The sequence below is a fragment of the Cinclus cinclus genome, chromosome 6 (genome assembly GCF_963662255.1).
Source record: "Cinclus cinclus chromosome 6, bCinCin1.1, whole genome shotgun sequence".
In the NCBI taxonomy this organism is placed as follows: domain Eukaryota; kingdom Metazoa; phylum Chordata; class Aves; order Passeriformes; family Cinclidae; genus Cinclus; species Cinclus cinclus.
This window is the reverse complement of record NC_085051.1, coordinates 15,688,057-15,714,836: the sequence shown is the minus strand read 5'-3', so window position 1 is coordinate 15,714,836 and position 26,780 is coordinate 15,688,057. Positions and strand designations below refer to the sequence as shown.

At 39.6% G+C, this 26,780-nt stretch overlaps 1 protein-coding gene across 1 annotated transcript in view; it reads left to right on the top strand.

Moving 5' to 3' along the window:
- The window catches only part of KCNQ1 (potassium voltage-gated channel subfamily Q member 1), a 327,765-nt gene that overhangs the window by 56,290 nt on the left and 244,695 nt on the right, over positions 1 to 26,780 (top strand). The window contains exons 3-6 of the mRNA XM_062494734.1: positions 22,030 to 22,156; positions 23,960 to 24,038; positions 24,955 to 25,051; positions 25,658 to 25,798. Of these exons, the coding sequence (XP_062350718.1) occupies positions 22,030 to 22,156; positions 23,960 to 24,038; positions 24,955 to 25,051; positions 25,658 to 25,798 (444 nt within the window). The remainder of the gene's footprint in view (positions 1 to 22,029; positions 22,157 to 23,959; positions 24,039 to 24,954; positions 25,052 to 25,657; positions 25,799 to 26,780) is intronic.

Sequence of the window (26,780 nt, the reverse complement as noted above, 5' to 3'; positions counted from 1 at the left end):
TGTCTCTTGAGCAAGTAGCAGCGAGGGAATGAAGCTTCCCTCAAAACATCTGGCAGAGCTGAGGTGTGCCAGTACGCCCTTCCTGCCCCAGGGAAGATGACTGACTCCTAGGTGGGGCCAGATCAAAAGGAAGGTGCAAGGAAACGGAAATAGGGGTGAAAAGGGATGCCAGAATGTTTAAAACAGCCACGGCATCTGTCTAGTGGTCTAGCTCCTGTTTGTGGAATAAATTTCATGAAAGATGCACTTGTTTGTGTTAGCCTGTGATATGTAGGTCTAGACCAACTGGCATGTTTTAAGAGTTCGGGAAAGAAAAGGAGACCAAGGTATTTTGCTTGTAATTTTTGCTTTAAGGTAATTTAGTCTAAAAATCTTTGAAGTAAAATAAACATTGTATTTTAAGTAGCCGAAGGCATTTACTGTTTTTGCAGAGACCGTTGCTCTTTGCAGTCTGGTTTGAGGAGATTTGTTTTTGTCTAGAAGAAACAAAAATATTTGTGAGCTTGCTTTTGACTCCTGGACTGCCGCTTCTGTGTGTGAGGTGGAATTGTACAAAACTTCATTTTAATATCACTCCAAAAGGAGAGAGACACTGCTGGTGGAGGGGTCTGGAAAAGGTACATGAAACACTTTCTTTCAGGATTTGCTTTGAGGAATGGTGGGTTGTATTTGTTTGGATTTCCCTCCCTGTAGTGCTGCTGCTTGGATTGGCACTAAGACTGGGCTTGATGCAGGTGCTGTTCAGAGAGGTGTCCCTCGTGAACCTGAACTGCCCCTGTGGGTCAGGAACTGTCCTTGAAAGTCTCATTTGTGATGGTCACCACCTGACATCTGGAGCACCTTTCAGGTCTTTGAAAAATTCCGTGGTCCTGCAACTGTGAAGTCTGTGTTCCTTTGGTGTAATTAACTCTGCTGGCTGGGACACATTTATGATTAGCAATGGAAACCCTGTGAAACATGACAAACCTTGAAGTCAGATGAAAAGTAACATGTTTAGCTCATTTTGAGACAATCCTCCCTGTCTGCTGCACCATGAATATATGTGGATGGATCAGTCCTGAAAATGCTTTTGTTATCCCTAAAAGTCAATACCTACTGCACTGTTGATTGGTAGATACTAAGGTTTCACATGTAATGTAAATGCTGAGCTACAGATGTTTATTCCCTACTCAGGTGGGAAGGGTTTTTAAATCCACGTTGGGCACCTCCTGGTTATGTATTTTTCAGTGGAATTGAAATAAAACTGTGGCCTTTTGTGGAGCTTTGTAATTCACAGAACGATTGGTCTTGTCTGATTTGGCGAAGCATTAGTGCTAATTCAGAGTAAAGAACAACAGATGTGTAAAAGGACAGAAACAATGTGTGATGAACGGGCCACAGTCCCCATTCCTGGGGTTCCCCTGCCACTCTGCCAGGGAGGAGGCAGAGAATTTGAGAGTGAAGTTCAGCCTTGGAAGGAGGGAGGGGTGACTGGAAAGTGTTTCAAGATCTGGTTTTATTTCTCATTATCTTGCTCTAATTTGATTGGTAATAAATTAAGCTAATTTCCCCAAGTGGAGTCTGTTTTGCCCAAGGCAGTAACTGGTGATGGATCACTCCCTGTCTCTATCTTGACCCATGAGCCTTATTATTTTGTCTCCCCTGACCAGCCGAGGAAGGGAGTGATAGAGTGGCTTTGGTGAGCACCTGGTGTCCAGCCAGGCTCAAACCATTCCTATAGGTTAAGTAATAAAGTCAGAAAACACCTTGAAGTGGGAGAGTGTGATTGTGGTAGACAGATAAACACACCAGATTAAAAACCAAACCCTCTTAAAAGACTTGACCTCAAGAAAAGAAGCCACACAGAAGTCAACAAAACCTACTCTGGTGTGAAATGCTTGATTTTCTGGTAATAAGTTAGTAAGGTAAAAATTTTAAATGTATTCAAATAGCTTTTGCCAAATAGCAACAACCATGCATGAGTTTTTCTACTGTCTTCTGAATTATTTACAAGGGAAAATACTTAGATCCTGGTTTTGCCACTAAATCTTTCAAAAAAGAAAAATAAAATCACACAGGAAAAGTTTGTGCACAAGAGAGAATTTAGCTTGCTTATATTGTTAGAGCTTGATTTTGCTCTTTGAATGTGAGGTTATGTTTAAAAGCTACATTCTTCTGACATTTACTGAGGTTATGTTCTTCAGAACTCTTTTTATGGGCTAAAATAAGCAGTAGTAGTTAAACAAATATGGCACAGTCAAAGCAAATGCTTTGATCAAGTATTGTTGACAAATGTACTGTTATGGAAAGCTTTAAATAGCATGTTTTATTTCTGTCTTGCTGTAGTGCATGGCATTAGATGAATCAAAACAGGTGGATTTTAGAAGTTATATGCTTGTTTTAGAAACTGGTGATTAGTCAAGAATTACAGCAGTGCAATGTGTATGTCTTTTAGTAAGTGCATTTAAAACCACATTTGGTAATAAATACATCATTTAGGTACATAACTAAACACTTAATTTAAGGAAAAGTTCAAGAGAAATTACGACTTTGCCTAAACTTTTGTATGCATCTTGAACCTAGCTGCTTATTCCTGTTTGGACAGAGATTCCAGCTTTGGGTAGTGTTTATAGTGTCTGGAGCACCTGTACACTGCAGCCTTCTGCAGGGGAATATTAAAGACTTCAGCCAGAAGAGCCTCGAGCTGCAGGTTGTCCTCCTGATATTTGTGAGATGCTGTCATGTTACTTATCACTTCTACTGCAGTTGTAAGGTCTGCAGTGATTATTATTCAAAACAGGGTGCCTTTTGGACCAAGAAAGATGTAACTGTTGATTTTAAATACATAGAGACCTTTGCCGTGATATAAATACATTAAGGATCTTTCCTGTGCCAAAAACTTAGAGCTGTGATCTGCTAGATACAAACTGCTTGATGTATTGGCACAAAAAGTGACAAGTTAGCAGTGACAAGCAGCTTTTAAAAATACCTTGCACCACAGAACATAATGCCTAAAAAATGAAGAATCTCTCTGAAATTTTTGGGCGTTTGAGATCTGAGCTGTATAAAAATGGGAAGGGATTGTAAGGTGCTGGTTTGCACTGTGGGGTTTTTTGTTGTCATAGGGTTTTTATGTGGTTCTGTTTGTTTGTTTTCTGAAAAAGAAACGGTTGAAGCAGAATCCATGACATGGTTTCTGTTGAATATCAGTGGAACCAAAAATTCACTTGCTCATCCTCTGGGTCTGATTTGTTCCCATAAGAAGTGAGAGACAGTCATCTGCAGAGGCTCCTTGGCTTCTGCAGCTGTTCACAGCCTGAATCAGTGGTTTGAAGATTTGTTGGTCACAGGTTAACTTCATGCAATAGAATGAGAATTCTGTTTTCTTACATACACTCTTTTCTTTTATCCCTGCTGTCAGACCTGGCAGAAAACCTGTGCATTTACCTCACAATAGTATTGCAAAGCTCTCTCTTGGTGTAGCTTGTTGGGGTTTTTTTTGTGTTTGTATTTCATAGCTGTCAGGAACCTGAGTGCTGCTTTTGCTTGGGGCTCAAGTATGAGCACACAGCATCTAACCTGAGGCTGACGTGTCAAAGGCAGGGCATCAGAGTGGTTTTTTTGCAGGTGCCCCTCTCCTGCACAGATTTATGGATGGAGCCATGGGGGTTCCAGCTAAGATCAGAAAGTGAGGTGAAACAAATGCAGGCCTAACTGTGTACTTCTGAAATGAAACACAGGCTTCTAAAATCTCTAAAAGGCATGGGTGAATCTCTCTGATGTACGTAGGTGTCAGTTGACATATATCTTGTTACCACCATCTCTCTGACAGTTTTTGCTTAAAAGAAACCAGCTTTTTTCACAGGTGTGCAAATTTTGCTCGTAGCGCTTATCAGTTTGGAAGATGGGATAGGACTTCCTAAACCACTGAAATATATCAAAGTGAAGACTTTTTCTCAGGGTATAATGCTTATTTATAGCTGTTTTGTAACTATGTCAGTAAAATGCTACTAAAAATGTGGTGCCTTATTATGCTGATTTCAGGGTTCAAAATGTCTTAAGGAGAGCTGATGAAATTGCTTGTTTTTCTGATTTAAATGAAGTATTGTGCTTTCAAAGCATGATGAAGCAAACAGATTTGATACCTCATTCTCCATTGTTGGATGCAGATGCATTTTATTAAGCATACACAGTTCTGCACTGCCATTGCAGTTCAGTGTGTGTGTTGTACGCTTTGAAACAAAGATAGGCGTTGTTGTGATGTAGTGTCTGAATATCATTTCATCATGTGATTTTTCTAGCAAAATTTCTTTGAAATAGAACAAAAAAAAAATCCCTTTACTTCTGTGGAATATAAGTGCCATGATCATCTCTGGAAAGAACAGCCTTTGGAGTTTAAGTGGAAACCCCTCCTGAAATGGGAAGCCAGCCTTAAGGTTTAGTTGCAACAGTGGTGTACTCGGGGGTTCATTGAAAGCCTTTTTTAGTGTCATGCAGACTGACTGCTTTCCATTCTTCATTGCTTTACGTTTTGTCAGAGTTTAAGTGATCTTTAGTCTCAAGCATCTGTAATCCTTTGCTGTGGCAGGGCTGTGGGGCCAGCTACCTGAATGTAATGAACAAACTCACCATGAAGTGGAAATTGCTGTGTAGATAAGGTCCAGGGAAATTGGGTTTAAATGAAGAAAGCAATAAGATGTAATCTCCCAGGAGATCTGACAGGAAATCTGATTGCACCGCCTGATTTAGGGAGGAAACACTGATTTTTGCTGATGCAGTTTTTCTGCTTTTACTTAGCCTACATGTCACCATGCAGTCATTGTGTCTGTAACTGCAGTACAAAGAAAGAAAGAAAGATGTGTAAATGTTTTTTTTTGTTGATGAAGCCCCACATATAAGTCCCTGTGTTCTTCATTACAGCCCTGTCCCTCAGCACAAGCCGCAGGGTGGCTGTTACACTGATTGGTTAAATTCCTGACATGTTCTTCTTGGAGTGCCCAGCACTACAGACTGTCCACAGCAAAAAGGAGAAACGTTTTTCTCACTTGTAATTTAAAATAGGAAACGTGTCCAGCCCTGTTCTTTAGCAGAGTGCAAAGGAAAATGTTGGTGGGGATCTTGTGGGCAGCCTGAGATTTTGGAGTTTTTTTCCCCCCCTCTCAGCTAATCTTGGAGGACTAGGAATGGCTGCCCCCTTGTCTATAATATTTTTGTTACCTAACTCTTCACTTAGCCCTTAAGGCAGGTTAATGCCATTCAGCTTCATCCTTGTCTGACACCTGAATTGGGGACACAAAAAGCCCTCTGCAAAATGTACCTGGTGGTGCTGTCTGGTAGAGCTGCTGTGACAGGAAGGCAGGGAGGAGACTGGCTGCTCTCTGTCCTGCTGAAGGCTGAGCATGCCCTTATTGTTATTTCTGGATGTGCTGATTCAGTGCGGCAGCGGTGCGTAATATATACAAAATATGAGTGGCTACATATGTCAGATTGAAAAGTAAACAGGTCAGAGTGCGTCCTCTGATGTGTATTTATAGCACACTGACATCAGCAGGAGTTATGTACATCTGAAGGCAGATTCAGCCTGTGCAGTAAGTGGAGACAAGCGTGCCTCAAGCCAAAGCAGCAGAGGCTGCAGTTGAATGTGTTTCAGTGAATATCACTTCTAACTGTCCTTATATATACCCTACTTACATTGTATATCTAACCTCAGCGATTAGTGCCTGTGAGGTATAAATGTGGTGACAAGCTGTACCTTTCTGGAGTTGCTTAAGAGTTACAAATAGGCATGACTGAGTAGTTGAAGGACATTGAATTAAACATGCTTGAATTAATAGGGTAATGATTGGTGCTGCTCAGAGCTATAAAATAAACACTAGCTGGAGCTCTGTGCTATGTGGCAACCAGATCGAGCCATGGGGTTGCTGAAGTATTCTGAAATGACTCAACTTTGTTAAGTGAGAGAGATAATCCTAAGAAAGCTCTCTACATAGGCTCCCTGCGCAGTTAACGTTTTAAACCCCCCTTTGGCATGTTGTTATGACTTCAAAGATACTCCAAAGCCTTTGTTAAATTGATCATTAACTCTGCAATGTTATAATTAGACATTTGAACTTGGCCGCATTCAAAAAGAAAATGCAAGAATGAAAATCCTGACCAGTGTTGTTTCTCTGCAGCTCATCAGCATGGCCAGAGAAGGATTAAAGTTCCACAGGAGTTAAAAAGCAATGGGGATTGAAGGCATTAACCAGCCTTGCAGGATGGATAGGGAGCCATTAATCCACGAAGTGTTTTTCTTTGAAAGTATGGAGCGAGAATAATGTCAGGAACCTGAAATGGGTTTCTGCTGGAGATTTAAATTTAAGCTCATAAACCATCCTGATGGGAATGTCGGGCTGGAAGCGTGTGTTGGGGAATCCTTAAGTTCGCAGCCCAGCACTGGAGCACGTTACAGCTGTGGGCTGCCCCCGAGCCATCCCAAGGCTGCCAGACCAGCAGAGGAAGCCCCGGAGGCGGCTTTGAACAATAGCAGCGAGCCCGGGCAGCGGCTGGGAACATTGAGGGAGGCTGGAGGCTGCGGTTAAAGTTTATGAGCTCTGGGCTGGGAGAAGCTCAGCCCTACGTCTCCCACTTTCTTTCCTCGGTCTCTCCTGATGGAGTACAAGTCGAGACAACAGCTGGTAGCTACTATGAGCCCGGCTGCGGAGTGGATGGGAAAACCTGTCTCCATAGTAACAGAGCAGGCATTGCATGTGCTGCTCCTGCTAGAGCTGGGGAGTAGCTGGCTCAAGACATCTGGTCAGTGTAGCCAGTTCTCTGGGGAAATTAGCTCGTTTCATCTGATAGTAACCACAGAAACTTTTGACTTGGTTTAATAGTATGGAGCTGAACATGAGATAGAGCCCAACTAGTTCAGCAGTTTTGAAAGTCAAAGATTATCTAACTGCTTTAAGATAAATATTTTGGTAAGGAAGGCTATTGCTTGTGCTCATTACCCCACCTCCCGCTCTTCCCTGTGCTGATGTTTCTGTCTCATATGAGGTGATTCTTCACTGTGGGGTGGGTTTTATGAATTCAAAGATATTTTTCTCTTTCTAAATATTTATTTCTTCTGCTTGCAAGAGCTCTTTTTATTATACAGTGAGCCCTCTAAGCCTTTCATCTTAGTAAAGCTCTATATAGTGTGAGAGAATGTCTGTGTTAACATACTAGGGCCGGTACTCTAAAAGAAGTTCACTCCCTGCCTGCAAAATCTTGGGTCAATTAACTCTTACATATTTTCAAAAGAAATATTCTGAGCAGTTATGCAGCTAAAAATAAACTTCAAAAAAAACTGTTGAATATGTGTCAAAGTCTTGAGCTATTTACATCAATTAAACCAATTGCGGATCATAATCTTGTGTACAAAATAGGAGTATTCTCAACTGATTTGTGTGGAACAAATTCTGCATCCAATAGGCAGAGACTATACTGAGGATGTGGTGGTTTGGTATGTTGGCTGTTGTTGGGTATGTTTTATGTTTACCATAAAATTTATCAGCTTGTACTATCTGTACAATACTCAGAAATTTGGAGAAAATTGAAGAATGAAAACTTTTCTTTCCATTTGCACATTAGAACGTCGTTGCATATTTTTCATATGCCTTAAATGATTGTAGTGGATGATAGCTTTTCTGGAAAAATAATGCATGCAGAAAAGTGTCTTTGAAGTGGGCAAAGAGGAACATCCTAAATGTGTGGGGCACAAAGAAATGCTTGCTCTTCCATCACACCCGTTGCTGACATCTACTCCTGGTTACAAATATTTGAGGTCAGTAGGTTGTTGTGACCATCATAATCTAGAAAATGAAAATATGTGGACAGGCATGAGCCTGAGCCATATGTCTCTGTTTATGGAAGGCCAGCAGAGCTGTCAGTCTTTGAGAAGCCCTACCCGTGATTTCTGTTTTAGCACGTGGGGTTGAATGAGAGAAGTGTATTCAGCTGTGCCAGACAACAGCAATAAATGATTTTATGGAGAATAAGAGCTGCTAGCTGCCCTAGTTCTTAAGAAAGACCTAAAGGGCATCTAAAGGCCTTAACAGAAATCTGGGAAATGATTATAATTAAGGAAGGGGCCTGAGCTTCCCCAATCAGACAAGTGCAGCAGATGTTCAAAGGCCCCAGGTGGGTTATATAGATGTTAATAAACCACATGAGCTGAAATCATTTAATGAAAGAAGTTTAATCAATGGGAGTGGATTCGAGAAATTACTGACTACCTGATGAATGCATGTACCTTACTGAATGAAAAGTCTTTGGTTTTCTTTGTCTGCTGAGCTTCTGCTCTGATGAACCAAGAGTTACATCTCTCTGTGGAGTTAGACCAAAGAAAGTGGCTGTCAAATTTTTATTCTTTTCCCCCCAAATGCATTTATTTCCTACCTGGAAATAGTCATGTAACAATGTGAAGTAGCATGTAGGTGAGTGGTCATAAAGATAGTGTGAAGGAAGGCTTTCCTTTTCCACTCTGGACTTCATACTGAGTTTCATGGCAAATGAACTGTCCTTGAAACTGGAAAGACAAACCTTTTGGTTTCATAGTTTTAAATTTCTGGCTGCAGGAACCAATAAGAAAAAATTCTACTTAGCAGAGAAAAATGATGATATTACTGTAGAAAGATTTAAGGTATGAGGGTGCTTTGGTGGTCTTGAGGTAGGTGATTGTTTACCTTTCTGCATTTTGTTTGCTTGTTCTTATGAAGCCAAATGATTTTGGTTGAAACTTGCAGTAAGTCTTCCTGAAGCTAGATGTTGATAAAAATTAGGGAATTCTGGTCAGTGTGGTTATTAACATGAAATCTTTCCTCTCTGGGTATAGAGAGGGTTTTTCTTTTCCACTGGGCTCCTTATTTTCACAACATTTTCAGGAAGTTTAAATCTCCTCTGACATGCCTGGTTTTCTGATCTGTCCAGATCAACTCATGGATTTGAGAGTTTTGAGAAGGAAACCGGAGGCAGACGAGGTAATCACATGGACCTCTCTAGGGAGACCAGCCCAAAAATAGAGACCCACACAAGCACCTCTCTCAAGTCAGAACTGATAGTAAATTTCCTCTGCTTTTTATACTGTTGCTCCATCTGAGTTCAAAGCAGTTATTCTAAGATGACTGGGGTTTTTTGCAGCTTTTAGCTATTAGCTACATTAGGTGGTATTAAGACAGTCATATATGCTGTTCCTTCATGGAAAAGCATAAGTACTCCTGAAATCATAGTTGCTTACATCTCATCGTGCCTAGGGCTCTTGAGATGAATTTCCCTTTGTACATCCCTGTTTCTCTCCCCTAACTGGAGAAAAAGGCATGGCATTTTTACCTTGTTCAAGTACTTGGAGTTGCAGTCCCCATCAGGTCACTTTTTAGCCCAGCAGTTAATGCTAATTTAGTTAATCAGTATAAATATTAATGCTGCTTGTATAATTGTTTCATAGTCATGAACATGCTTGAAAGCACGTCACATGTGGTTGCAGAGGTTTTTAAGAGTTTAGCTGGTGTTTGGAATATGGTACAATGGCATTTCTGACGGCTGGCTACATACTGGTGTTTTTTTTCTTTTGCTTTCAGGAAGCATAAATTGTTGATTATGTGGCTCAGTACTCAGATGTCAGTGGTGTAAGGCTGTAATCTTCCCTTTTCAACAGATAGGTTCAACTGTGCTTGTCTGTTACAGATTGCAGCTTGCTTCAGTGGTCATCCTGTTGATGGGATGGGGATATTCAAGAAAAAATTGTTACAGAGTGAAGAGGTGTCAGAAATTGGATCTGTGTATGTCTTGTGGGCAACTTAGTGTTAAAGCCTCAAGACTAAAGTCTAATCCTGAAACAAAATGTCAAAAGTGTTCTTCCTGCCAAAACTCCGGATAGCTTCTTTTATCATTGGGTCCTATGATTGTGTTGGCTTACAGGCAGAGTTGCACAATGTACTGTAAAGAGGTACAACCTGAGCACAAGACGAGCTTCTCAGCTCCCAGAGAGGAATAAATACTTTAGTGGGGTTCCTTTGAACCTGAGTTCTGACTGAGTTATCTTTGTAGTTATTTTAACAGTACTACAAGCTGAAGGTTGAAAAAAACACCCTGCTTTCTCTGCTTTAAAGAGTAGAAAGAGCCACAGAACGTGAAGTTAAAAGGAACTCCTTGAATGTTGTTAAAGATTCCAGAAGTACTCTTTAATTGCTGCCAGGGTTGATGCGGCTGGAATTTCTGTGGAAAACATCAGTGCAGTAGCCATTTAGTACACAAATACCTCCAGTTTGCAATAGATCCCCCCTCCCCAGGCTTACTAGCCCTGTTTTCTGTGTTAAAAAAATAAAAGAATCCATGTTTAATGTTACACTTAACGTTGAAACAGTCAAAGATGATTTCCCATAGCAGTCTGAGGAGTTGCAGTGTAACTGCTTGGTGTTGCTCTGAGAACTGATTGCTCATTCTACCACCACCATTGTTTGCTGTAGTTTTAAAGCTAAAAACTAATCAAATTCAGTTCCACGAGCCTGCAATTAATTCTCAAAGTGTCTAAAAAGAGTGCTTTCTTAGTGTTTTTCAGAGTAATTTAGCACCCAAGATGAACATAGTCCATGTCTTCATAGCATGAAATACCCATTACTATTGCTCAAAGGGTGTGAAACCACATAAAGGATTACCAGAGAGTTTCTACCACATTTAGAGAACCATAGAGCTTAATGTTTAAACAGGCACAACATGTCTGGCTTTATCATCATGCCGTTTGGGACAAGTAACGTGGTCCATTATAGGAGAATCCTCTGATATAACATGCTAAGGGCAGATTTCTAATGAGGAAATCTTTATTGTTTGGTTTGCTAAAAGCTTGCACTTGTATCATCAGCTTTGCTATCCCAAGTGCAATAGCTTATAAATATTTAAATGCCCAGTTATGGGACACAGTAGTAAAATATTTTACATATCTAGTAGGTTTCCTTTGGCCATTCAGTTGATGAGGAAATGCACGCTGTACACATGGCAGTCCCTTTCTAGTGTAATGTAAGTGTTATGAATTAAACCCTGAACAAGTACTAGCAATTTACAAAGTTAAATGTGAATGTGTTATGTGTTGGGGAAAGGGGAAACACGAGGTTGTCATTAAAGTCATTTTTAGCAGAGCTGGCTTAGTTTAGTGTGCACTATTCACGTGTCAGTGTTTGGTGGGTGTGCATCAGGACGCCCACTCCTTTTCCTCTCACTTAGTCTTAGAAAATAACTTTGCCTGTAATTATTTATTTTGCATACTGAGAAAATATTGCTATAAAAGACGTTTTTTTGCAGTGAAAAAAGCATTATCATCTCTCAGTAATGGTGTGATGTGAAGAATGTTGCATGTTTCAGTTACCACTCACAAAGAGTGGTGGTTTGCATTGTGAGTTAGTAAATATTGAGGTTGGGTGTGTTTAAAGCAAGGACACCTTTCTTTAGTATAACCTCTTGCTTCACTTCTGTAAGGTAACTGCTACAAGTGTTGAGTTTTCACTAGTTCCATTGTTGCTGAATATGTTGCACGTATATTTTTGTGTGGCTTGAGCATTTTTTGTTCCAGTGGGGAATCTTGGCTCTCTGATTTGTCAGTAAGGCCTTTTGTGTACATTAGACTTAAAGATTTTTTTTTTTGATATCACATCTGACATCCAATGGGATTTTGAGAGCTTTAAGCAGAACAGACATATGAAAATGAACTTTTAAAAAGAGTAGGTATTGAAAACTGAAGAGAAGATATGAAGCATAGGCTAAAACATTGGATGATCTTTTGACATTAAAAGAATCCTACCAAACAAAAAAAAAATATAATTATTGATAGAATTTATCTAACTGTGGAGTAAGAATGACATTTCCTTCATCACTTACAGGGAAACATTCTTTGGAAAATGTGGGTTTACATTTTAATTACTAATTTAAACAAGAATAAATCTCAGATGAGAGAGAAGGGCCTAGAAAATTCTGCTATTCATCAAAAAAATCCTTCAGTGAATCACCTGTAAGTATAGTTCATGTAAAGAGCAGCTATGCCTCAAGCTTTACAGAAAATGAGTGCAGTAACATGAAGTTCTGTTCTACTGCTGCCAGTTGGACCTTCATGCATGTTAATGCATTTACAATGCATAACCAATGCTTTGGTTCTTCTAATATTGTGTGTTTTAGAGTGTATTCTAAGTCTGACCTTCATGGCCCGATGTTCCAGCACAGAAGAGGTTCATCTGTCTCCAAACCATGCTCCTTGTGCCCATCACTTTGGGTTGCAATTGTTTCTAACTCTTCAGCTAGTGCTCTGCAGAGTGGATTCTTCTGCTCGAGTGACTTTTGCTTGGTATTGTGCAGAGTCTTGACATGTCCAAGGCATTGCTTTTACAAAGTCCCTCCTTTTCCAAAGAGCTTGGAAGTACAGTGTTATTGAATTCTGCCAAACACCTTGGTGGTACCTCTGCTTGGTGGTGGTGTTTGTTTGTTTGTTTGTTTGTTTTGTTTTGTTTTGTTGTTGGTTTTTTTGGGGGGGTTGCTTTGTTTGCTTTTTTTTTTTTTTTTTTTAATTCCATATAATGCCCATTAGTTTCGTGAAGTATTTGATGTCTTGAAGCTCAGACCAGCTGCTACTGAGAAGGCCATGGCTTTTCAAAGAATTTTTTTTCTTCCAGCAATGAATAGTGCACTTGTCCTTTATTTGTAAAGGGAGCAGAGGAAAGGTGATAGTGAGTGAAGGGAGTTTCACAGAGCTGCAGTTCTCCTTTAGTAACTTTGAATTCTGCAAAAAGCTGCTTCTGCACCATTTATTTATGTTGGACCCAAAACTGATAGAAACATGAATTGATGTAAAAATACAAGTCTTTGCACATAACGGTAGCTTGGTTAATGGGGTATGCGACTTCAGAGAGATCTGGCTTATATCTTCGTTGTGCAAATGTAAGTTTAGTTTGGTCTCTTTGGAACACTATCAAAGCTTTGGAGAGAGCGTTGATCATGTGCTTTGTTTGGTCTAAATTAAGTTCCCATTTCGGAATGCTCTAATCCCAACGCTCTGAATGCTAGCCACAACTGTTCAGCGCTCGCCGGTTGGAACGGGCGCAGGAAATTGGCACCAGGAGGAAGCTACTTGCCTTCAGTATGTGAAATGTATTTGCCACTTAGCTGAAAATGCTGACTTTGTTGCCTTCAGTTATGTTTATTTTACATGTCAAATAACTCTTCTCTCCTCCTTCACAGATTTTAGAGGCAACTGTAAAATGCTGACTGAATGGGCTGTGTACATATGGCATCTGAGAGGGTTTTTATTAGCTTAAACTAGCACATGTGTTTTCCTGTGAGGAGTATTAAGTGCCTGGACTGCAGGTCTAGTGTGTGACTGTTTTTGCAGCTGTGTGGAAGAGCATGATGTGTATTCCCTGGAGCAGGCCTGGGAGAGAGCTCAAGTATGTTGAGGCAAAAGCAGGTTGTGTTTATGGGAATGTCAAACAGAAATATGGTACTTGAACCCTTATCAGTGCTGACCTTGATACTGGTAACTGAGTGATGGTCACCCAGGTATGTGAAAGGGTTTTGTTTCAGAACTTGATGTCTTTATACTGCAACTTTGTCCTGCCAGATCAGGCAAAAATTAAGTTTTCTTTTTTCTTTTTTTTTTTTAATCTGGAGGAAGTTGAAACCAATGTCAATCACTTAAAAATTATTTCTTTTTAAACTCATATTTAAGAGCATGTTCATTGCTCAAGCCAGAAATCCTGGTTTTGGCGGATGAATTTTGAAAACATGCTGCTTCTAGAAGAAGAGGATATCATGAGTAAATATAGAATTAATGTCCTGCTTTTGGTGACCTCTCACTCTTCTTACTTGTGGAAATTATATCCCATCCTGGAAAGAGTCCCGTATAACCAAAATCCACATAGAGGAGAGCAGCAAGGCCAGAGCTGAGAATCCTGAAGCGTGGCTAGCACACAGGACCATTCCATAACTCACTTCTTGGAGGGAGGATGGGCCTCTGGGAGATGTTTTGCCTGCATGAGAGAGGTAAGAAGTTAGAACTTGGTCAGAAAGAACTCCTCAGCATACTCTGTAGCTGCTTTTGCAGGAACGAGTTGTTGAAATAGGCTGTAAATAAATAGCTCATGGGCTCTAGATGTGGGGGCCTCATGATGTCTCTGCGCATATCCAGCTGTACTTCCATCCACAGTGCTTCTTGTCTTGAAGCACTCGAGTGGGTGGTGATTAGTGGGCTTTCAAAACCACTGGAACAAAAATATTTTTTTATCAATGCTCCTTCTAATTTCTGTTTGTGTTGATGCTTCCTGGATGCTATTGCAATATGGCCTCAAACAATAAAGGAAGTACATTATGTTTGAAACCACTAGATTTCAAGTGTTCCTGTTACCAAATTTTATAGTAGGTGACCAGAACTTGACCATTAAGTCTTAAAAATGCTATCTATCCTTATATTCCCTTTTAGCTGTACAAAGTTGAGCTAGTGCAAGTTAAGATAGACAGATCACAGCCAATTTCTTCCTTTTGTGTGACTCTGCTTACAGATAAGAGATGTTGTGTGATATTTATTTTCTCTTAGAATGGAGTAGTGTTGTAAAGTGATAATCTAAGGGTATTTGCTATAAAGGAAATGTACTTTGCTGGAAGACACAGTGGCTTTTATTGCCCTGTCATTTGTAGCTGGAAAACAACAGGCATACAGTGTCTTCCTGAGGTTCCTCAATAAATTCCATGTTGGCTGTGGAGCGGAGCAAAGGCAAGACTTATTAGCTGCATGGTGTAAAGCATGGTGAGTATGAAATAGCTTTTTTAAAAAAGGAGTGAGAAAGGTTGTTTAATAAAAAGCATGCAACAAGATACTTGACAGGATGAAAATGCTCAGATAAAGGAAAGTAGCCACTCTGTAAATAGTGTTATTATGACAGTTCTCTGTAACCCAGAAATACAGACTTGCTTGACTTACACTGATTTTTTTTTTAATAGTCTGTAGCAGTTCCTTCTACTTGTTTTAGCATATTGTATGTAGTAATGAATGAGTTTGCATATTTGTGAGCTGTGTTTATGTGTGCTTCATCTGAAGTGTAGGTGAATAGTTCCTTTGAATTCAGTAAGATATAAAATTAAGCATATGCTGCACTGGGTAGAAGCCAAAGCATTTTTCATTTTGAAAGAGAGTGCCCTGAATGAATTCCTTCTAGAGACTTCTATGAAGCCCTGAATAAGAGTTTCATGAAATAAACAGAAAGGAGTAGAGATTTTTAATTATTTTTGAACCAGGGTTAGCAGGTTGACACTTTCTCTCTCTTGCCAAATACTTTGGGTTTGAAGCCTACCTCTTGAGCATACTTTGTGATGGGGAGAGCTCGTTAAAACGAGTGCCACAAAATAAATGTGCAAGCCCAGCTTAATTCACGTCTGCAAATTCCTGGTGGGTATCATCAGCTACCACGTTCAAAAGCTAAAGCCAACTCATAACACAAGCCTGTGTTATGAGACTTGTGCAGGGGAGACGGTGTGGAAAGCTGTTGTAAGGCAGCCGTGCTCCGAGATCATCCCTTCACCCATGCAAAGTTCCACCATCGACATCTGAGGCCTTTTGGGGCTGGTGGAAAAATTCCAACTGCCGGCGTTTGGGTTTGGCTGAAACCTCGAGTGAGAAGAGAGCGAAGGAAATCAGTGTAAAGCTTTTTAAATACACCTAAAGGAGTTAGGTGCCTGACTCCTATTGAAATTCAATAGGATTTAGTTGCTTGGAGCCTTTGGAAAAAATTCAACCCAAAATTGTGGGCGTGAAATCTTTAATGGTCCTGGTGCTATTGTTCTGTGTTCTCAGCACTGATTAAGGGAAAATAAAAAATGTCACAATCAACTGTTCTAGCTCTGTCTCTTAGTAAGCTTCCTTTTTTTTCAGAACATGAATGCTCATGGAAGCATTATTTCATCTTAATTCAAAACATTAATACAGGAGCTTTAATGATGTCCAGTAACTTGGGCTTAATTATGGGCCTCTGAAGGTAGAAATCTAATACTGATATTGTGTTTTTGGTTTTCTGTGGCAAGTTTAATCATTTGGTGCCAAACTTACTAGGTGAAGAATTTTAGCAAATGAATCTTTCAAAGGAAAGGAACAACTAAGCATGAGGGTTTTAAACATTTTTTAAAAAATTAGCATTATTTGTTTTCCTATGAAAAGACGTAATTTATAAGCTCTTTAGAACTGAGGAGGTTAAGTAGGGGGGGGTAAAAAAATCCCCAGTCCTAAATAATGTTTTTTGAGACTTGCTGTTGCTCAGTAAGTGTTTATATATATGAAAAACCGTTTGTCTTTCTATTTTAGATCTTAGTACTTCATTAAGTTGGGATTTTTACTTTATTGAGTCTCTGTGTGTTTGCCATCTGATTTTGCTCTTCTGTGTATCTTAGAAAGCACAGTACAGCTTTCAGGAAAAAAAATCCTGCCTTTCTCAATAGAACAAAGAAGGGCCTCTCCATACAAAGTGGGTGAGATTAGAAGAAACAGTTGCCTTTGCTGCTGTCAATTTGCATGCTGTGCTCGGGCTATACAGAAGTGCTGTCTGAAGCATTTTGCAAGCCGTGATATGTCAGGTGGACAGTGTGTTGAGAAGTAGACTCTGAATTACCACGTAGCCTGTAGTGTTTGGGTTTTGTGTGCTGCCCTTCTGTCAGTGCAAGTGAAACCTATTGCCATAAAGGTGATCAGAGGGCTGGAGCACTTCTCCTGTGAAGACAGGACTGAGAGCTGGGGTTGTTCAGCCTGGAGAAGAGAAAGCTCTGCAAAGACCTTACAGCACCTTCCAGTACCTAAAGGGGGCTACAAGAAAGCAGGAGAGGACTTTCTACAGGAGGACAGGACAGGGGGGAATGGCTCCAAACTGAAAGGTGCAGATTTAGATCATATATTAGGAATAAATTCTTTACTGTGATGGTCGTGGGGCACTGGAGCAGTTTGCCCAGAGAAGTTGTGGATTCCCCATCCCTGGAAGTGTTCAAGGCCAGGTTGGATGGGGCTTTTGAGCAACCTGATCTAATGGAAAGCTCCCTGCCCACGGCAGGCAGGTTGGAGCTTGGTGATCTTTGAGGTTCATTCTGGTCAAACTGTTCTAAGAGACTCTGATTGCTCTGTATGAGAGACACGCTTCTGCTTTTTTTTGACCCTTGAGGGGTAGGGAGATGCTGTATCCCTGCTTGTTAAGATGCGTAGCCTGTTTGTTATCCAATCCAACTTCACAGCCCTTGACTGATGGCAAGTGTCCCATTTATCACTTTACTTTAGTCTCAGTGGATCTATTGTCCCCTCTCTTGGCTCCTTCAAAGACTTGCTTGTTATGACTTCTGAAGAGCTTATGGCAGTGTCCTCGCTCCACTACTGCTGCCTGAGAATGAGAGGAGGTTCCACGTTACTGCTCTGTAGCACCAATAATCCATTGCCTTGGCTAAAAAATGGGTTTCAGTGCAAATAGTGCCACAGGAATCTTACAGCTGAAGTAATGGTTGTTGGCATGCAATCCCTATATAAGGTACATGAGGGATTATTTCGTTGTTTAAAGAAATTCATGGGAACTTTATCATCCTGGAGGCCAGATTTGATAGAATAGTGGGAATAATGTGATTTATCTCTCCTTTGAGGGTAATGTAATAAAGCTTGTGATACGACAGATGTGGATAAAAATTGTATTCCCAGTGAAATGTTGAGATGGGATGAAATTGTTCAGTACAAGAAGTGTGTACGTACGAGTCTTAAAGCTGTCCCCCTCACCAATGCCTCTTGTGTTCGTGCGCCTGTCATCTCTCTTACCTTTTAAGGCAGACACCTCCATGGCACATGCAATAAGATGTATGTAGTCTTCAGGTTTGGATATTCTATAGCCAGTCAGAATAACATAATGGTATGCTTTGCCTCTTTCCTCCTTGAACATGTGTTTTACCTCTCTTATGTTTATGGAGTGCGTTGAAAAAGGTCTAGAGTCTGAGTAACGATGTTTTTGTTCATAAGAGATTTCAGATGACCTCATCTAGCCCTCCCACATCAAATGGTTATCTGAATGTCTGTAGTGCTTCACAACCAGTTATGGTTTTGAGGTCTACAGGCAGAGCCTCAGGCAGCACCTTCTCTATACAGATGCATTCTTAGCCTCCAGAAACAGTTTCTGTATCTGTAGATGTAGTTGGGGTATCATGATCCATTTTTTGTCAGTTTCTTGTGTTTTCCCCTTGAAGTTATTAATCTAATAGTTTAAAAATGTCTCCATTTAAGTTTTAGGACCCTGTCATTCCTGTTGGAGTTGGTACTGTACTTTATTTCACAATGCAGGCACTGGATGCCTCCCATCAGAGGACTGTAGCTTTTTCAATCCAGTGGGGATCGAGAAATAAAGGAAGGACTTTTCAAGATGCATTTATTAGCAAAATACCCTGGGAACTCTAGAGCTATGCACTGTACTGGCAGAGAGCATGGGTATATTTGTGAGGCATCTGCGTATTTATTGATCCTGCCTTCAGGATCAGTATTGTTCTGTCATCGGATGGTGAGAGCTGTACTGTAACCAGATTATGAAGTTATGCCATATTTTACTTGTCTGTTCTGGGATTATGTGGCTGAGAAGGCATGAAAATGGCACAATTCATATACCTGGGCTGAACAGGAAGGATTGCGGAAGTGAGGGTCCCACACAGAAATCAGTAATTAAAGGATAAAAAGTGTTTTTTTTTTTTTTTTTTTTTTAGTGAGACAGATTCTGCATGTGCATAGTGTGAATGTATATGACTGTCATATTTAGAGGGCTCTTTATACCATGTAAATTTATAATCTCAACGTTGTATTTCTCATTTCACCTTGTAGAAAGGAGATTGTTATTAAGCTACATTGGATTGAATGAGTCCTTGCACAGTGTAGTTCTTGTGTGTCTGTAATTTTAACCAAAAACAGCTCTTTGACTGAGCTTTAATTCCCGTGCTCACTCATATTTTTCAGGCAGTTATTTTCTTCTAGTGCATGTAAATATAATGTTAAGATGTTAATCAGAAAAATACAGGGAATGTTTTAGTAGGTGGGGAGAACATAATTTTCTAATGTACTTTTTTTTTTAATTGTCTACAAATTTCTGGCCACTAATATAAGAGCACACAGACAGAATTTCATCAGCCTCCCCCACCCCCAGGATGCTACTTATTAGATTTATGCAACACAAGATATTAAAAACACTTTTGTCTGTCACACAGCCACGGGCAAGGAGGGGGGAATTTGCCAGTTGCTAATGGATACCTGGCGTTTTTGTGTATGACCATGAAGAACAGCTTGTGCACTTTCACCCCCGATGTTCCCTGAATAACTTGGGTCTCATTTAGGTCAATAAGCCTTTATCAAAACGTCAGGAGTGAAAAATGTGTCTTGGTGTAAGCCGACTGGTCGTTCCCTCCAGTCAGCGGAGTCTATAGGACAATCAATGTTCTCTAAGCTTGTCTGCATGTCACGCAAAGAGCTGGGTGACAGTAACCATTGAGTGCGTGTCTGTCGCATTGTCTTTGGGACAGCCCCCATTTGCATACTTGCCAGTGTGCCTGTTAGCCAACGAACCATGGAGGGGCTTTAGGAAACGTATGCGCACAGCTCCCATGCAAATTTCCTGCGTGGGGAACGCTCGCTCCCATAAAGCACAATCCAGGCTTTCTCTTCTTACCTTCCTCCTGTAAAACATCCTGACAGGGCCCCGGTGCCTGGTCATGGTGCTGTTTGTGGCTCCATTATGCTAAAACATTCACTTTCTCTCTTGGCTTTTCTTTGCTTACCAAGGTAGCTTTTTTCCTCCTTCTGCTTTTAGTAATTGCTTTTGGGGATATCTGAACAGTATTATCTGTGTTATCACACATGATGTGAAGCCATAGATCCCTTCCTTAGATGAGCTGTTTTGAACGAAGGACAGTTTTTGCTCCCTATGTGGTTGGAATTGTCTTTTGTAAAATCGTGTTTCCTCCATGGTAGAGATGAAGGGAAATGTACTTGTCCTCTGCATAAGGAGGAGCATGTGGATATTAGTGTTTATTGACCAGGTCTGTGAAAGGAATACAATCACCTGATCAGAGATTTCCTCTGGTGGCCTATTTTCTGGGACAATTCCATAGCACTTCATGTGAAGCAGAGCTCATAATTTTCCCATTCAGTTTTGGTTCATAAGTGACATTAGACTGACAAAGGGAGAGTTTCATTGCATTTGAAGCTTCTGTCATAAGACACAGGCTTTCATTAAAGCATCCGGTGCAGATGCTGTTTCTTTCAATTTATGATGTTCATTGTGTCTTTAATTTGTTGTAAAACTATTTATTAATAGTTCAATTTTAAAGAAAAAAAGTGGTGGAGAGTTCCGATGGATCCCTTGGGAAGGAAGCTCTGGAAGAGATTCTTGGCTGGGTTGAAGGGTCTTAAGCTTTATGTTGATTACAACTGATACTTTGGCTAGTTCTATTATATCTTAAAAATGTACATTGAATACAAGTGATGATAAACAGTTGTGATAGCTGTTCTACTGCATCTGACATCTTGCATAGGTTATGAGACATCAAAATTAGGAGAAAGAGTCCTGGCTCGTGTACTACCAGCTTTGCTAGAAATGTCACAAAGTTGAACTTCAACACCTTCTTGCCCTGAGATGGACAGGTGTTTTATGCCATCAAGATGTTTTAGAGCCACAAAAAATATTTTAGCAACATCAACTGATGTCTAATCCTTTCCCCATTATTTTTACTGTATATAGCCATATTAGCTATAGCTAATTGCTATAGCTCAGTATTCAGGGCAATGTCCCATGGATTTTTGAAGGCGATAATGACTCCCATTCATCTTGACTAAACTAAGGCTGTGTCCTGGCTATTTCAGTTAATTAACAAAATAATCATCAGTACCATCTTGAGTCCCATTTGCCATTTTGTTATGCAGAACAGCAGTGAACCCTGCAGGCATGTGAGAAGGCTAGGTAGAATCTTCAACAACACATTGTGATCTCTACAGTTGCTCTTTTTGTGAAATCACACTTTGAAATAAGGAGCTCCTTCTCTTAATCTGCACTACCTTGTGTAACCGTGACATCTTGAGACTGGTTTCTCAGCTGCACTTCTTACTTTATGCTGTGTGTTGTGTGTTTTCAATGACAAGCCACTCTTACCATTTCAATAAGTAGATTTTGTTGTTAGTTCTGATGGAGAATGTGCATTTATTAATTGAGTTGGCCAATAAGGAAGGATGCTTATCTAGTCTGTAGAAAACCCAAGGTTTATCTGCACATTGATGAGGTTCCAAATAGGACCTAACTGTACCTCTGTCCAGTCAGCAAGAATATCAGGTGTCTTTGAAGTTTGTCACCTTGGAGGCATTTCCAAAGTCATACTTTGTTATAGGTGAGTAGTTTCTAAGTAGCTTGGTACCAGCAGTGCTGCTGGACTAAATCTCTTTCTGCTGAAGTCCCTAAATGCTGGGAAGAGGATGGGAAAGGTGTGTTAGAGAGCTCACTTTGTCTTCAGTGTACCTGGAGACTGGCATATTGGTGGTGGATACCAGAAACCTTTTTTCAATCCATGTGAGCTTAAAGGAAGACTGAAAAAGTATAAATAAAGGGGAAGTTAAGCTGATCTGGTAAATGGTACATGAAGCACACCTCTTCCCAAAATGAAATAAGCTAGCAAAATGCTCATCTTCTAAATACAGGCTCTGCTTGTTTTCTTTGGCTCAGTCAGGAAACCTTTTGTTTGAATTAGACCAAGAGAATTGCACAGAATGGTTTTCAGTTTTAGTACGTGTAGACAAGCCAAACTGCATCCAATCAAATTCCTTCAATTTGCTCCTAATATTTTCTTTCTCTACTCTTACAGGTTTTTCTATTTTACTTCAGATCATTTCTGTTATAGTTGGTATATTTGTCACCTTCCTAATTTTACACTTTATTCATTGCTTTCTAATACATTCTGAAAAGAGATGAAAGACATATATAGAGTAAAGAATTAACCATGTTCCCCGTGTGTTTGTTTTAGGAAATTGTGTTAGTGGTGTTCTTTGGAACAGAATATGTGGTTCGGCTATGGTCAGCAGGATGCCGCAGTAAATATGTTGGAATATGGGGAAGGCTCCGTTTTGCTAGGAAGCCTATTTCAATCATTGGTGAGTATGCAAAGCTTGCAAAGTTGGTGTAAACAATGAGTAAAACATGCCCTAAAGGTTTTTAGAAGTCGAATCTCTGCAGCAGTTGAAGCCAAGTCAGAGCAAGAGCTCTTGTCATTAGTGTGAATGTAGATCTGAATTTTCTTGCAGGAATTCACGGCACTGTCATTTGAGAACAAATGTAGCTTGGTTTGTTTTTCCAGAAGAGCAGGGTTTTTCTTTTTAGAAGTGATCTTAAGCTTTGCCAGGAATAAGTCTTGGCCATAGTCCTGTCTCCTGTGACCTGAGGGTCCCAGACACTGTACAAGAGCTGCAATTATATTTTTTCAAACATACTGAACAGTGGTTTTTTTTTTTCTTCCTTCAGCAGCCATTTGACTAGTTTATTATGAGTTTATTTTGCACTCTAATTGAGCTGTGGGTTGCATGGTAGAGCACAATATATGCACTGCAGTTGCTTTGTGTATCAGTTGAATTAAAATGTGGTTTTCAATGATGCATTTGGAGCTGGACACCTTAATTCCTTTGGGATTCATATGGCTTCCTAAAATGACTTAAGGGTTCTTGGAAATTACATCCAAATACTCCATATATGTCACTAATCATTGTTTTTTTTAGAACGCTTGTCATTCATTTAACAGTTTCACCAAAAGAAACATAATCCAGAATCAATCTGTATTTTGTTAGCCAGCATTGGAAGAACTGTGTCAAGACCCTTGCCCTGTACTTAAGTACTTGAAATACAAATGGACTAAATAAATCAGACATTGGAAGAGGAGTATTGTTATGGAAGAATAGTAATTGTTGTTCTGTGACACAGATTTTTCCACTACTCAGAAACATATGTTGTTGAGTACAGGACATAGGCTTTCATAAACTGTCTACAGTTTTGCTGAATGTAAATTAGAAAATTTTGTACCTGAGTATTTTTACAATTACAAAATAATTTAGCTCCTCTTTGCATCCATCCACACACATATATGTATATATTTACATATATATATGTAAATATATATATAAATAATATATAATACTAGATTATATATATATATATATATATAAAACCAGTAATTGCATCTCAGGTGTGACTGCAGCTATTAAAAGACTTTGACTGCATCTTTGCACTCTGGCCATGATCCATTTCTCTCAAGTGCTAGAACACTAAGCATTCTGAAACATCATCCAAATTAATTCACTTTGGAAAGCAAAATGCAGTTCTGCTTTTCCAGATATGGATCAAGAACTGTTTAATTCTCCAAAATACAGAGTTCCTTTCCAAAATTTACTAGGTCTGAGGCACATAGATTTAGAGTACAGTACTGACTGACTTAAACTAAATTAGACTCATACCCTAATTCCAATTTTCTCTCACTTTTAGATCTGGACAGATGAATTGATAGCAAGGCAATTTTCTTGTATATGAAATAAGCCTCAAAATTTCTGTCAATTAAAATCCTGTCTAAGCACAGAAGAGAAAGTAAGAATTGGAGAAGAGAGAATAGATGGAAACTGCTGAAATTCCTCCTGGGTTAAAGCTAGTAAGGATTCCAGGTTGCTTGACAGTAACTCCTCATTCATTTAGACTGTGGTCAGCTTGGACCCATCTCAGTAAAACTTTTCCATCGTATCACATGATGTTTTTTACGTGCTGCAATTGATATCTCTTGGTATATAACCCAAAATATAAATTAGGAGAGACTGTTCAACTTGTTAAAGTAATATGGTCTTTGGTTCTGCTAGTCTTGCAGAAGTATTGCAAGATGCTGCTAATTAATTTTCTTCAACTGATTTGTTATTTTCCAGATTTAATTGTAGTTGTTGCTTCCATGATAGTTCTTTGTGTGGGCTCTAAAGGTCAAGTCTTCGCAACCTCTGCTATCAGGTAATTATATGCAATAAAAGAAAGTAGTGCTATCTGAGAAATGTGGCGTTTCTTCTTTTTTTTTTTTTTAATTTATCTCCTGTTTCAATTCTTGCAGGAGAAAATGAGTCACTTCCCAGTGTCATGTAATAAAGCACATAATTGATCATGTATTTGTGATCCCATAAAGTGTAGGGGAGATAAAATTTTGTTGTAATGCTTTTATGGCTAGTGGGGATAGAGAAGTCATTCTCTTTCCCCCTTTCCCCAACTAGATGGGTACTGCCCAAATCCTGGTTTGGTTTCTTAGCTCAGTTTTGTAGCAGCTCTTTGATGCTTCTTATCTTTGACATCTTCAAGCTGCCTCTTCATAATATGTCTTTGGTTGTGAATTCCTGATGGACTGAATCCACCTTGTGCTCAGGAAGGTCACACCACTTGGTTTTCTTGGATGAATGGGTGCTTTGCTATTCACACTAACTGTGTCCATGCTCTAGGATTGCAGTGACTCTCATTAAAAGAATATTTTAAGATTTTATTGGACTGTCTGGTTCAAATTGCCTATGAAATTCCTCAAAGATAAGGAAATCAGATCCTCAGTAAGCTGGTCTGTATTTTGTTTGCCATCCTGATAATCAGGTCAAATATGAATTGATGAATGATTTCTAGAACACTTACAGTTTGTGTCCAAAATTCCTGAATCCTTGAGTTATCCTTACTAGCCATGTGTACAAAATTCAGTTCTTTCCTTGGACACTCTCCCCAGGCTGTCTTCATAATAAACAAGAAAGCTGGGTGAGTGGAGTGGAGTGAAAAGTGCTAAGTCTAACATGAAGTAATCGTAAGACTGTCCTTTGGAAGCCAGAGTTGCCTTTTCCACCTCTGTTTCTTCTCTTGTGTGTTTGGTCTCTTCATCAATTTGACAATCGTGTTCCAGGGGCATCCGTTTCCTGCAGATTTTACGGATGCTGCACGTTGACCGTCAGGGCGGTACCTGGAGGCTGCTGGGATCAGTGGTGTTCATACACAGACAGGTAAGTTTGGGCAGTCTGAGGGATGGCACAGCTGATGCCAAAGCCTTTATATTCAGAACAGCATACATTCAGCCCTGCTGCTGGTATCACTTATATTTACTGTGGAGGCAGGTGTAGTTATTTATTTTAGCCAAGTGTGGATGTTCTGCCTTATATTCACTGCCACTTTGGCAAATTTTGACTTGTAGTTGGACTCAACAACAGCAAATGAGATTTCTAAAAACTAGTCCAAATGTTTCCTAAAATATATGTCTAAATTTCAGAGTTGTTTTGAATCTGACAGTTTCAAAAGGTTACCCAACTACTTTTTTTTGTGGCCAGAAGGTTAACGAGTCCTGTGTGACGAGGTTGTTTTAACTCTGTTTTGTCTGTGGAGCTCAGTGGATTTTTGTTGATTTGCACAGCCAACACTCATTGTCAATATTTTTTAATTGCTGAAATTGCATTTTTCTCTTCCAGTTATCCTTTATAATGTCCTTATGTTATATGTATATATTATATATCAAATATAATATTCTACAATATAATATAGCCTTTATAATCAATGTTAGGAAATTGAAGTGTCTCAATGAGATCATGATGCCATTATTTTGATTCTCTTTGCAGGAACTGATAACTACACTCTACATTGGATTTCTGGGTCTGATTTTTTCCTCTTATTTTGTATACCTGGCCGAGAAAGATGCTGTAAATGATTCTGGAGAAACAGAGTTTGGCAGCTATGCAGATGCCCTGTGGTGGGGAGTAGTAAGTATAGCAATTTCACATGTTAAATCTGTCCATTGTGGAGTAAAATTCAATCAAGCATGGAGCAAGAACAGCACTTGGAAATAAACTTCTTAGTGCTTCAATACACCTTCTGGTTGTGTAATTATGTGGCACTGCAAAAATACTATAGAAGATCAGTAATATTATTTGGTGTATATGGTCTTATGTGATCTGAAGTGATCCCATTACATAAAAAAATGTACAAACACATGCTCTATTTCTTTATCCTGTCTTCCCTACTGGTGCAGTGATTATTTCTTGCTACCTTTGTCATGGTAGTGTTCAACTGTCTAAGATGGTAAGAGTCTTGCTAAATCTGGGATAATTTTTTCTGAGAGGGGGGTGGTGTTTAGGTTTTCTTTGTCCACCTTTTTATTGGGTTGGGCTTTTTTCCTTAAAACGGTTGTCTGTGTTTTGCAATTTGACTTGTGACTGTAATTCACAGTTTATTCAGAATGGATTAATTCTGGAGCAAGAAGTATCTAAGATAGGAAATCCAGGCACAGGACTCTTCTAAGGTGGTTATATTGCTTTGGGAGACACTCAGTGTCTTTACACAGCATTTGTCTGTGCTATGTTGTAACCACAGGTGATTTCTCACCTTTTTCTAAGGTGCTGCCACAACTTAGGTGCAGATGTATTTTTAGTTCTGGTAGAAAATTTCTCCTTTATTGGTATTACTAGGAACAATTGTCTCTTTGTTTATTATTTGCACTTACTAGTGTGGCAGCTCTGTTCTGGAATTATATTTTCGTAAGCATTTTAATTTTGTTGTTTCTGCTAGTATTAGTATAATATAGTAGAACTCTTCCTCTTTGGTTCTCACACAATACACACATACTAGGTTGGCAATTTTGTTTTGGCATTTCCCATCTGTAATTGTTCACATTTCTGTTTCCTATTGCAGTTCAAAGAAGGGTACTTTTTGGAAGCTATTTTTCCTTGTCATTAGCATTCAGGC